General features: G+C 36.6%; 3 protein-coding genes across 4 annotated transcripts in view; 2 read left to right on the top strand and 1 right to left on the bottom strand.

Annotated features, from left to right (window-relative positions):
* tmx2b (thioredoxin-related transmembrane protein 2b) overlaps nt 1-13,374 on the bottom strand; it is a 157,917-nt gene that overhangs the window by 47,904 nt on the left and 96,639 nt on the right. The window lies entirely within an intron of this gene.
* pold4 (DNA polymerase delta 4, accessory subunit) lies at nt 2,443-8,382 on the top strand. Of its 2 annotated transcripts, none has more exons than XM_033966470.2 (5): nt 2,443-2,569; nt 4,330-4,445; nt 6,052-6,132; nt 6,700-6,811; nt 7,637-8,382. In XM_033966470.2, exons 2-5 carry the CDS (start codon nt 4,340-4,342, stop codon nt 7,659-7,661), a joined length of 324 nt encoding a protein of 107 aa, XP_033822361.1. In that variant the 5' UTR covers nt 2,443-2,569; nt 4,330-4,339; the 3' UTR covers nt 7,662-8,382. The 2 variants fall into 2 exon arrangements, with proteins under 2 accessions (XP_033822361.1, XP_033822368.1); XM_033966477.2 differs by having other exon boundaries at nt 4,312-4,445.
* si:dkey-28b4.8 (sarcoplasmic/endoplasmic reticulum calcium ATPase 2) overlaps nt 9,285-13,374 on the top strand; it is a 39,880-nt gene continuing 35,790 nt past the window's right edge. Inside the window, exons 1-2 of the mRNA XM_033966451.2 lie at nt 9,285-9,762; nt 12,233-12,352. Of these exons, the coding sequence (XP_033822342.1) occupies nt 12,235-12,352 (118 nt within the window). The 5' untranslated portion in view covers nt 9,285-9,762; nt 12,233-12,234. The remainder of the gene's footprint in view (nt 9,763-12,232; nt 12,353-13,374) is intronic.

The raw sequence follows: 13,374 nt of genomic DNA, 5'->3' as shown, positions 1-13,374 counted from the left end.
GGACAGCGATGAGTTTGCCTACAGGAAGGAGGTGGACCGGCTGGTGTCCTGGTGCAGCAGCAACAACCTGGAGCTCAACGCCCAGAAGACAGTGGAGATGATTGTGGACTTCAGGAAAGTCACAGCCCCCCTGCCTCCCCTCACCCTGACGGACTCCCCCATCACCACTGTGGACTCTTTCCGCTTCCTGGGCACCTGCATCACCCAGGATCTCAAGTGGGAGCCGACCATCAGCTCCCTCATCAAGAAAGCCCAACACAGGATGTTCCACCTGTGGCAGCTGAGGAAACACAAGCTGCCGGTCCAGATGATGGTGCAGTTTTACACTTCCATCATTGAGTCCATCCTCACCTCCTCCATCACTGTGTGGTTCGTTGGGGCCACTGCCAGGGACAGACAGAGACTGCAGCGCATTGTGCGCTCTGCTGAGAAGGTGATTGGCTGCAGCCTTCCATCTCTACAGGACCTGTACGTCTCCAGGACTCGGGGGCGAGCAGACCGTATAGCAGCTGACACTTCTCACCCTGGACATGGACTATTTGAGCCACTTCCCTCTGGCAGGAGGCTACGGTCCATTGGGACCAGAACCTCTCGTCATAAAAACAGTTTCTTCCCCTCTGCTGTTTGTCTCATGAACACTTTATAATATCTGCACTAAACTGGACACTTTATAATACCGGTCACTTTAATAAGCCACTTTGCACTGTTGTTCTGATGCTGCTGTTGTATATATTTTTCTCCCTTTAAGTATTTCACTTGATTTTTTTAAGCATATCTTTTTAACTTTGTGCATGCCCTTATTTGTATTTGTATTTATTCAGTGTGTTTATGTTGCACTTTTTCACCGAAGCAAGTTCCTAGTTTGTGAACTGTGTTCACAGACTATGGCAATAAAAGTCTTCTGATTCTTATATATATATATATATATATATATATATATATATATATATATATATATATATATATATATATATATATATATATATATATATATATATATATATATATATATATATATATATATATATATATATATATATATATATATATATATATATATATATATATGCTGCTTGTAAGTGTACCTAGGATGAAAATTATATACAAGTTTCATCATAGGTACACTTCAACTATGAGAGACCAAAAAAAAGAGAGAGAGACAAAAGAAAAAAAAAATCCAGAAAATCACATTGCCTGACTTTTAAAGAATTTAGCCACTTGCTAAAATCATTTAAGTTAATTTTTTCCCTCATTAATGTACACACCCCATATTGACTTCGTACCCAATCTCCAGATAGGGAGTTGATGTTAACTCTCCTCTGACCTGGCATCCTGTCTCCCCCTTGTCTCCCCCTTGCCGTAGCATTTGTGTTGTACCTCATCAATCTCAAGTTGCGGATGTGGGAACACTACTATATGCACTTACACGTTTAGCAGAGTACACATTTTATAAAGCCACAATAAGCACTTCAAAGTAGTTCAGGAGCTATTAATGTTTAAGAAGGTGGTTTTTAATATATCTGTTTAAAGATAAATCAATATATGCGATCCACAATTCATTCAGGGTCTCTCTCACTCTTAGATATAAGGCCACGTGATAAATACTATAATTTAATGTTGAAAATCACATTGTATTGTCGCAGTAACAAGCATTCAGGTACAACCCTGGTCGGGACCTGGTTAGCTATGTATATCATTTTACCTTTGTCTCCAAGAATGTGTAAAGAAACCTTTTAATTCAAAGTTCCAAAACGTGCACTCACACCAACCCATTGAGCAACTGTCGCCCCCATTTTTTTTTTAGGTTTACTGCTTTTCAGTGGATTCTATCTGTTCGCTCCATCATCTCCATCATCATTCGTCTATCTCTCCTCTTTCCCTCGTCTCTCTCTCTGTTAAGCGCAGATTTGATTGGCCATTTCTTGTGACGTATGAAGAGTTCCATTGCAGATTTACTTTTATGCATTATCGGGAAACTTTATTCTCCACATCTCCACACTGCGAGAGGAGGGAATCGACTGCGAGAGGAGGGGTAAGTGAACAGGAGAGGAGGGGGGAGCCGTGTCTTTCCCCTCGCTCCTCGGATCAGAATGAACAGAATGAGTTCTGTGTTCTATATCAAACTGTTGTCCGTGCATGCTCTGGCTCCTCTCGTTTAGTCAGATCATAAAAAACATCACCACTGATGCAGGTTTTGAGTCCATTTTCACAAACCTCAGGCCTGAATTAGCTTTGGTTAGACCCAGGTTTATTTCTTTCATGGAACAAGATGAGACTTAAGCTGGAGATGGGGCTAGTTTCAGCTCAGAATTTCAGGATAAGTCTAGACTTGTTAAGCCACTTAGAAGGAATACCCCCAATGTGTAGCATAGTGTCATTTGTTTTTTTTTATTTGTAGTACTGAGTCGGTCCACCGGGGGGCAGACCGGTAATGGTCTCTTTGTTGACGGCTGCAGAAGAAGAACCACCATTGTTTTGAGCTACAATTGTTGCACAACTGTCCACGAAAATAACGCGTTTTAACAAGAAAATCCTCCTTCATTCCCTTCAGAACTGCATCAATAAACAGGTTAGTCACGGATTACCTTTAGCATGTCAAAGGTTTAACTATCTCGATCTCTATTTACGGAAAAACAGAACGTAAGGGGCTTTAAAAATGGGTCTTTCTAAAATGGGTCTTTCTTCAAAATATAACCAACGAGTGTTTATAAACTAGAGCCATTGAAATAGATATATAATAACACGGTAATACACTATAATACGCACGTAATGCACAATTTACCTCGAATAATCAACACAAATTAATAGGATGATCTTTCAAAAGGTCGATAAAGGTGTGTCCATTATGCTAGCTGACAGTGTGCACTGTGATTAAACAGTATTTCCAAAGCGCGTGTGTGTTCATTCAATTATTATGTTGTAATAAGGTTAAATATATGTCATTTTGAATCTATCCACATCATCTGATCATTATCTGATTTCTGGGGTATTTTTTGTAAATGTCACAGTTTGATTTGATTCGAATGATCCAATGTATTTACATTTCTTTACATCTTTGCATTTAACATTTTTAACCTTCCAGTATCCCCATAATTTTGCACCTTAGGAGACACTGTTGCATATTCTACACACACATACCAAACATCGGCCATAAAATTCTCTCAAATTCTCTCTAGATATCAAATATATTATTTTATTTATTTATTTTATTTTTTGGTGTTTGACGTTCACCAAATCCAACCCTACATAACCATGCCAAAGATCCCATCATTTTTAAAGGGCCATAAAACGCCATCTCAAAGTCTTTACCTTAATTTGAAAAATGCTCCACAGTGGACATTGCCCATTGAGGTATAATATGATTTTATTATACTTGTTTTATGACATTAGTTTTATGTCGGTCAAAGTTAGTAAAACCTCATATTCAGCGTAGGGTTGTCCAGATACTTACATTTCTCAAGTTTGATGCTAAGAAATAAGCTTGATTCTCAATACCGATTCCGATACCATAACAGTGATAATTATAAACACTTTTTTTAAACAATGGAATGTGATTTTCAACATGAACATGATACAGCTCAGTATCATTCGACAGCTGTTCAGGAAAGGTTAATTTCTGTCTTGTGAATGTGTCTTTTTTAGAATCAGTCTAAATCAATTGGAAGAATAAATGCTAGATTGATTGAATACCAAAATAATCATTAGTTGCAGCTCTAATACTTTGTCTTCCAAATGCAACTTTAACTTAAAACTGGCACATGTCACCTGGTATGTACACCTGGTGTACTCACCATAAATCTGATCCAGTTATTGGATTGTGTCTTTAATGGATATGTTAAAGTACCTGATTATGGTGTAATTGAGAATTATCAAAAAATAAATAAAAAATGTCATTAAAATCTGATCTTGTGAATGCTCTTCTGCATTACATTGTCTTCATGTATTTGACTTCTTTGAGGGGTTGTCAGAAGTATTAAAAATGAGATACTAATCGATACTTAAACGAAATATTAAAATTAGATACTCATTTGATCAAGTGCCAATACAAAAAAGTCGCATTCACAAGACAAAATTAGAGCATTCTTGAACAATTTTAGTGCCATTTTAAGCTTTGTCAGAACAGGTTTAAGATGTCACAGTGACATAGAGAAAGTACTATTATTTTGTGTATGGAAATTATATTCTATTACTAAAAAAAGGAGCATGGTTTATCTTCATTGTTATATCGTAATCAATACTGAGTATTGAGTAAATTTTTTCGTATCGAAATTGAGATTTTAGTATTGGGACAACACTACTTTTTTTCCACAGAGCCTCTGTGTATTTCAGGTTGGGCAGAATGACGACCAAGCGCAGACTGATCACAGACTCGTACAGAGTGGTTAAGAGAGAGAGAAGAGGAGGAAAACGAGAGAGAAGCCCTACTCCTCCTCCCACTCCAGAACGTATGCACCTGTCTTACTATGTTAAACCACTATCTGCTGCAACAATTTCAGTTTTATTATTATTTAAATTTATGTTGTAATTAAAAGGATTAATTTTACAGCGCAACACGTCTAGAGGCATTGGCATTTGAGAGAACACTTTGTGTTTGTGTCTGTGAACATTCTTTTATTGAAATATTTGCAGCCTTTGCAATTTGATAGTTGCGCCACCTCTAATTACAATTTTGATTTGACTGTGACCATAACACACCATATTGCCATATTGTACAGCCCTAACAAGAATCCCCATTTCAGAGTGTGTTTGTAGAGCTCTAAATTACAGGCTTTGCAAGTTTTATACAGAAAATTTGAGTTTGAATTTATGTGGTGTTATATCTGAGTCTTGTTTACAACAGTCAACTGGTAATTTTTGAAGAGCAGTTTCTTGCTACAGATATTATCACAATAACCTTAAAGGGTGTATATTACACAAAACTAACTCATCTGAACTTTTAGCCATGTAATGATGCATGTAATAATTACATCCTCAGAAGCATACCTGGAGTTGTTTTTTGTTTGACACATATTTCATTAATCCTGGATTATTAGACTGTCTGCCTCCCAAAATTCTCTGTTCCACCTTGTGATGTCCTTTAGTGGTAGTTTTAATGTTAAGAGCTATTTTTTGCTTCAATTGAACTGTACTCTAGCATAACCTGTTTGAACCTGTTAAATGTTTGAATATTTTTGATTTACATTTTGTACAGTTGAGAGTGTCAATAGAAAGCGTTTAATATCTGCTGGGGCACCGAGGAGTGAAGCAGTTTCAGTGAGGCTAAAATTTGAAAGAAAGGCAAACCCAGGGGTGAAATGAGCAAAATCATTCTAATGAAGGCGTATGGAGTTCAAAACACAGTGGAGCATTTCCTGTATTACAACTTAATGACAGAAGAGATGGCAACAGAGTGTTTTCAGTTTTAGAAAAGAATACAGCTAACCTAAATATGCAGGATTTGTAATAATAATAATAATAATAATGGCTTACACTTGTAATGCGCTTTTCAAAGCCTCTCAAAGCGCTACACTATAGTCATTATTCATTTATTTCCACACTTGGTGATGGTAAGCTACTACTGTAGGAAGTGAGGCTGCCAATCTGCGCCATCAGCCCCTTCGACCACCACCTATCATTCACACACACACCACTTTCATACTAGGCTCATGTGGGTGAAGTGTCTTGCCTAAGGACACAACAACAGAACTTGGTCCGAGCGGAACTCGATCCTCCGACCTTCGGGTTGGGGGACAAACACACTGAGCCACTGTCGCAGGATTTGTGTGTTAAATGTGTGCATGAAACAAAGCACAACTCCATGTATGTTTGTGATGAGTAAACAACAATATAACATATTACAAAATAGTGCAATAGAGGCCCTTTAAACATTGAATACGAACCCATAAAACAGGATATTCCCATAGGCCTTTTTCTAAATGAACTGTATTTCAATATACTTAATAGGACCATGAAATACAAGTGCTCAGTCAGAATCAATAATGAGTCGATACAGTAATTGTTGTGCAAGGCCTAACCATTAGTCTGATTCTCTCATTCTTTTATTGTTTACAGAAATAGAAAGTGCAGCTCGTCAAGAGGATCTGCAGAAGCTCAAACAGTTTGATCTGGATTGGAGATTCGGGCCATGCACAGGTGATGAACACATATAAATTTGTTTAGGTAATAGGAATGACAATATTAGTGGCAAAAGAAAGACTTTTTAGTTCAGCGTATGCTCAAAGTAATTCCCGCTCCTACTTGACAATTCTTCATAAATATACAAAAGCATGATAACAACTTGACGAACCTGATCTAATGTTCAGTAGTTTTACTAGCAGGATGCACACTGTATTGTGATCATGCTCTGAAAGGAGAGTGACTTAGCACTGAGAGCAGGGGGTTGACTGAGAGTGTCAAAAATGAAAGTGAAACTTAGAATTTATTATTAATTGTTAATATGTTGTTTTTGGCAAATATAGCATTTTCAAAACAGGAACATATGTTATGTTAAATCATGATGGTTCTTATAATAATCGTAACTCTAAAATTATATATTGTGGGTCAAATAGCCAAACCAGAAATTTTTTAACAGTTATTGTTTTTACATTGAATTTTTGAGCTGCTAGTAATTTCCCTCAATAAAGTTTGTCTAAGTCTAAATGCCGTTTTTTTTTTCTGTTTTATTTCCTGCACACGTGTAACCTGTCTCTAACTGCTCAGGTATCAGTCGCCTGCAGAGGTGGGAGAGGGCCCAGCTCCATGGCTTGAGTCCTCCACAAGAGATCAAGGAGCTGCTGCTGCAAAGTGCACAAGATGTTGAGCTCACAGACAGGTAACACAGAGGATACCACCTTTTGTATTGGCCATTATTTATTACACAAAATACTCATTGTCTCTGTTTACATGCATACCAAAAATTGTTGAAGTGGGACTTAAAGTGGGACTAGACACCTAACCTCTGCCAACAACCGAATGGCAAATAGAACTGCGTTACTGGGCAGTACCTGGAGGGCTAAAGAAACTCCACTTATACAGCCAGGCATTTGTAATCAATACCTGGCTTTAATCAAGGCAGGTCACCAACACGGACTGTAGGGACAGTAGATAATGTTATTAAAACACCATATACACAGTTAAGTAGCAAAAAAAAGGATATTTATTGTTAAGTTACACTTTAATTGTCTTGATTTCTGGAGTTATTGTAATATTGAAATCTTGTAACTAGTTACAGTATATCTGATGTGACTAATCTGATTTTGTTATGATTCATTGTACTTTGTCTTCCAAATCAATGCATTTTTTCCCTCTAAGAATTCGTTGATTAACTGACACGTCTCCAGGTGTTCTTGATGATCAGATTTTTCTTTGCATGTAAACAGACACCAAAAATCACATCTAATTGTTGAGGTATCTGGTTTTTCTAGTTACCTAGTTTTGAATAGCCATGTAAATGTAATTGCGAGATAATAACCAATCATAAACCAGGTCAAAACTTCTCTATTTAGGAAGGTTCTCGCATAGCAAACCTGTCTATTCTCCACGACTCCACCTCAGCTTTAAACTACAAACTTTAAAGAATTTCATGGATCATTAAGACAATCTATTACATACAAAATTTAATATAAGACCATTTACATTTTGTTATTTCTTTTTTCAGTTTGTGGCGTGACTATCCGTTATAAAGAAGACACTAAAAATGTTTCCATCTTCAGATAATGGACAAGAATGTAACACATGTACTACATTGCCTATAATGTAATGCAACTACATTATGCACATGTATGTGTAACTTGAGTATAACTTGAAATAATGAGGCTTTGTTGAACCTTTTTATAATGACATTTAATCCTAGACTAGATTTCAATTATGCCACTTTTATCATTGTTCTTTGCATTTTAGAGAAATGCATTGCAACAGGGGTGCCCAAACGCTTTTCACCGAGGGCCACAGACCATCTGAATAATCTATTGTATTGACCATTATTCAGTTAGGTGCATTTAACATAGTTTTGTCTTCATACTTTAAGTAAGGCTTGAAATATTAATATTAGGTCTGTATGACAATGCAATGTGATGCTATTTAGGTTATATTGGTAGGATTAGTCAAATTTGCCGTAAAAAGAACTCATTATGATCAATTGGGCCAGTTCAACTGAAGGCCTGAGGGCCAATAAAATTTGGTCTGTGGCCTGCATTTGGCACCCCCGGGCCATAGTTTGGACACCCCTGCATTACAACATCATGAACCATGTCTTGGTCTTTTAATATTTTATCATCTACAATTATACCTTTATTTTTACATAAATGGCTGTTTTTATTTTGAGTATGTTTGGGAAATGGTATAATATTTTGTCATTTTATTGCTTGTTGTATCATTGTTTTGGTTGTGGTATGTTGATATGTAACTTCAAAATAAAATAATATATAAAAAGTGGTTTCACCAAATACTTTGCAATCAAAAGTTATAATCTTGTGTGAAATGACCAGACCAGTTTATTAGTCTACACATGTTACAATAGCTCCTAAAATGTGCAGAATTTGGAGATTTATAGTTGTTGAGAAGACAACATGCATCCAGTAGTAATCTATTGTTGACTCAATCAGCTTATATGATTGCATTTTTACAAAGTAATTTACCCACAGACCGACAGAGAGCGCCATTTCTTTTCAGTGATGAACGCTCAAGGCTGCTTCAACTACGTTTAATCTGATCACTATTACTATTCAGGGAAAAAATATATAATTTCACAATATTTTTATATTGTAGACTTCCTTAAAATCTGCATTGTTAAAAAGCTCTGGCAAACAATTGTAACTCCAAAATGTCCCATCATAATGAATGTGAGACCTTACGTCCCTAACAATTTTGTTTTCGCCAATAATTTATCAATAAAGACTAAATTAATTGTCTTTATGAGGTTGGCCAGATCGTCTCCAAATAATGTATTTTCACAACATAACCACTTTATTGTGTACATCATTGTGCTGTTCATCACCGCTACTTCTCAAACGCACTTGTCCCAGTCCAAAGAACTGCACCCTTGCTATATAAACTTGGATAGGCGAGGCTAAAAGGTTTACAGAACATGATTAGCCTTTTGGTCACGTCAATCATAAATTCCGCTCTCTGATTGGCTTGTTTCCACGTACGTCCTGTCAACCGTTAATCACGTTTATTTCGGCACAGAGCTGTCAAGGTAGAAAGATTTAGCAACGCGAAATGATAAATTACTTGATACAGATTTACGTAGTAGCTTTCTATTGCTGATAAATGCAATTTATTAAGTAATTACATATTGTTTAATTTTATAATTGAGTAATTCGACGTATGAATAATGAGCTAGAAGAGGAGAAAAGCTTTTAAAAGATAGGGACCGGATGTTGTCGGTGCAATTTCGGTGCTTGGTGACATAGGGTGATGTAGTCCAGTGTAGCCTCCTAATAAAAAAAAAACAAAAAACAGGATAACGTTAGCATTTTGACGGAATAAACTAGCCAGAAATTATCCATAGCTTTCGACAACATTTGCCTTAATAAACGCCCTATTTTTCATTTTTGACACGGGCCTAATTTCGCCTTTGAATGCAGATTTGTCTGGCTAACGCTGCTACTCTACAATGACTCGAGGGTATCGTTCGAACTAAAAAGTATTCCCACGCATTTTACGTGTTTTCCGGTGTCATCTCGCCTCTCTGAACAATTTATCCCCTTTAATATAAGCTGAGTTTTGATCTTAGAAGGTAAAGGAAACGACGACACACGGACATTTAAAAGGACGAATCTGGTAAGCAACCTGTTCTTCCAGCTAGGGATTATTGTAAGTGTCTCCTCCAGCACTATCTGTGGCTAGCGTTAGCTTTAGCCCCATGTTTTTGGCTATATTTTGACCATTTATTTATGAATTTACATGTAATATTGCATCATACCTACAGCCACTTTGTAGTAATACATGCTATTTATTATGTCATTATCTGTATATTGTCAATGGAAGTGCAGTTTTTTTTCCTCATTACGGTTTATAGCTTGTCAAATAACTATCAGGCAAGATGCAATTGGTGTTATAATATACTAGTATTTCTAAAGATTTCTTAAATTGTGTTACATTGTATCAATGGAAGTCGAAATATCTGCAATTGCAAAAATCATCTAAGAAAGCCAATACCTCAGACTACACATTTTCTTTACTGGTAGTATACTTGATGATAAATACCTTTATCGGGGTGTATGTAGCATTGACCTTACAACTCTTTAAATCATTCTTAGAAGGTTTTGTAGACATCTGGGCATAGTTGCTAATGACTAATCCAGATATTCCTGACACTTAAGTTTTAAAGACCCTCAATTTTTTTTTTTTTACAATTTCAATTTCATGCAGTATTAATTCACTCCCCATATTTGGCACTGGTTAGATTCCTCTGTAGTCACATCTGCCCAGGGCTAGACTGAGGGAAACATGCCTGCCGATCTGTGCCATATGCACCACCCATTACTCATTCATACAGCACATTCATACAGGATGGGTGAAATGCCTTGCCCAAGAACACAACAACAGTATTCACTGTCTGTTATTACCTCTACATGCAAATATAACTATTCTAGATAGTAGGCAACTTATACTGGATGGACAGTATTTTATTGATTAAATCAGTATACGATTGTGATTTGCGTGATGTAATAGTTCAAATCACATTTTATTTTATTTTTTCTACCCTAATCAAAACATCAAATACGCATACTATAATTTTGTTTAGACGCTCCTATAATAACTGACCTTAAAAACTGGTTTCACAATTCTGATCTTTTGTATTGAGTTGACTTCTCCCCTGTGGACTGTAGTTTATAGTGTATTCTCCTGAGGGGGTCTGTTACCTGGCTGTCTGCGGTGCATTCCAGTCCCCTGCCAACTGTGCTGCTGCTGAAATATTGTGCAATGTTCATGGGACAAGTCCCAAAGCTTCAACCAATCACATTTCAGTAAATTTGCAGAATTTTGTTTAGAGTTCTGCTGCATTCATATGGCTGTAGTTGACTAAAGAAATTCTCGCTTGACTAAAGACATGTCCTGCTAAAAAGGGGACATGGCAAAATCTCTCCAAACTACCACATATCTCTATGTATCTGAGTAAAACTACACTCACAACACAACTACAACTGCACAAGAGTTCATGCAAAAACAACTATTAGTGTTTTCTACTGCAGAAAAAAGTACTGGGAAAAAATGTATTTATATAAAGACAGGTGTAAACTTTTTACGTATAAATACCAAAAAATACATGTTGTTGATCCATATACTTATAATCTAATAAATTATTAGACAAGTAATACAAATTTGGTCAGCTAAGACTTCATCGGTCGATTGAGTAAACTACTAAAGGTCTACAGCGCTACTGCATACTGCTGAACCATTAATGGAAATTTTATTGTTGTAAAAACATTAGCAGATTGGAAGACAGTAATGCTGTGGGGCTCGCTAGACAGTCAATCTATTGGGTCTTGTAGAAAAAAAACAAACTTTTCTATCATTTTGACTTCTAAAAAACATATATAACAATATTAAACAATATCCAATATTAAACATGATTCGATATTTTAGTTTCCCAAATGTTACTGCTTCTGTTGCGGGCATTTTCCCCATAAGTATCAAGATTTTAAAGGTGCATTATGTAACTTTTCGAGTGCAGTGATTATCTTCATGGAGGTATTATTGCTTTATCCAGAATGTTCTATGTTATGGCATTAAACTTTTCTATGAGACAGTAAGTTGCAAGACCAGACCAATTTGCAGGTCAGATCTGTGGAGAGGCAAGCCTATTTACGTTAAGAATGCTTTTCATGGTATGCATGTAGTGGTAAAACCAGCTGTAATTGATTAAACTCAAGATGTATAAGCTTAATGCCATACTGATGAACATTCCATGGAGACAAGCACGTGTTAATCACTCCACCAGGAAAGTTTCACTGTGTACGTTTTCATTTTTAGAGAAATATTAGTTTATAGTGCTTTTCCATTAGGCTGTCATAACTGGGCTTAAATGAAAAATAAATTATTAATGATGATATATTGTTACACCAGATTTTTTTTTTTTTTTCAATCCACGCCCAAGTACATTTTATAGATGTAACCCAAGGAATCAATATATTGGCTGCTTTGTGGTGAATGAATAATTTGCAGATTTTTACATTATTTATTACAAAAGCCTATAGAGTTCTCAGATCTTGGGTAAAACATGTTATTGACTTGGTTATTCCCACAGTGATGGATAATGCACACACAAAAACTGTGGAGGAGGTTCTGGGACACTTTGGAGTGAACGAGTCGACAGGCCTCAGCTGTGAGCAACTCAAGAAGAACAGGGAGAGATGGGGACCTAATGGTGAGATATAAGCACTAGAGGAGACACCTTATCAGAATAATCGCAACTAATTTAGTGTTGAAATAAATCTAAACTAATTTAGTAATCAAATAAAACAGTAATATTGTGAATGTAGTTTTGAATATATGCAAAATTTGCATTGAGTATTGAGTTTATTTTTAATTTGTAATAAATCTTAAAAACAAAAAAACAAAAAAAAACTAAAGTGACATTTTGCCATGGAATTTTACAACCATTTCACTTTTGCCTGATTCTTAAATCCCAACCAGTACATTTAATATAATATAACATACACTCACCTAAAGGATTATTAGGAACACCTGTTCAATTTCTCCTTAATGCAATTATCACATGGCAGTTGCTTCAATGCATTTAGGGGTGTGGTCCTGGTCAAGACAATCTCCTGAACTCCAAACTGAATGTCAGAATGGGAAAGAAAGGTGATTTAAGCAATTTTGAGCGTGGCATGGTTGTTCGTGTCAGACGGGCCAGTCTGAGTATTTCACAATCTGCTCAGTTACTGGGATTTTCACGCACAACCATTTCTAGGGTTTACAAAGAATGGTGTGAAAAGGGAAAAACATCCAGTCTGCGGCAGTCCTGTGGGCGAAAATGCCTTGTTGATGCTAGAGGTCAGAGGAGAATGGTCCACGTGATTCAAGCTGATAGAAGAGCTACGTTGACTGAAATAACCACTCGTTACAACCGAGGAATGCAGCAAAGCATTTGTGAAGCCACAACACACAACCTTGAGGCAGTTGGGCTACAACAGCAGAAGACCCCACCGGGTACCACTCATCTCCACTACAAATAGGAAAAAGAGGCTACAATTTGCACGAGCTCACCAAAATTGGACAGTTGAAGACTGGAAAAATGTTGCCTGGTCTGATGAGTCTCGATTTCTGTTGAGACATTCAAACTGTAGAGTCAGAATTTGGCGTAAACAGAATGAGAACATGGATCCATCATGCCTTGTTACCACTGTGCAGGCTGGTGGTGGTGGTGTAATGGTGTGGGGGATG

The sequence above is a fragment of the Periophthalmus magnuspinnatus genome, chromosome 1 (assembly GCF_009829125.3).
Source record: "Periophthalmus magnuspinnatus isolate fPerMag1 chromosome 1, fPerMag1.2.pri, whole genome shotgun sequence".
NCBI lineage: Eukaryota > Metazoa > Chordata > Actinopteri > Gobiiformes > Gobiidae > Periophthalmus > Periophthalmus magnuspinnatus.
Note: the sequence above shows the minus strand (reverse complement) of the source record. Positions and strands in the feature narration are given on the sequence as shown.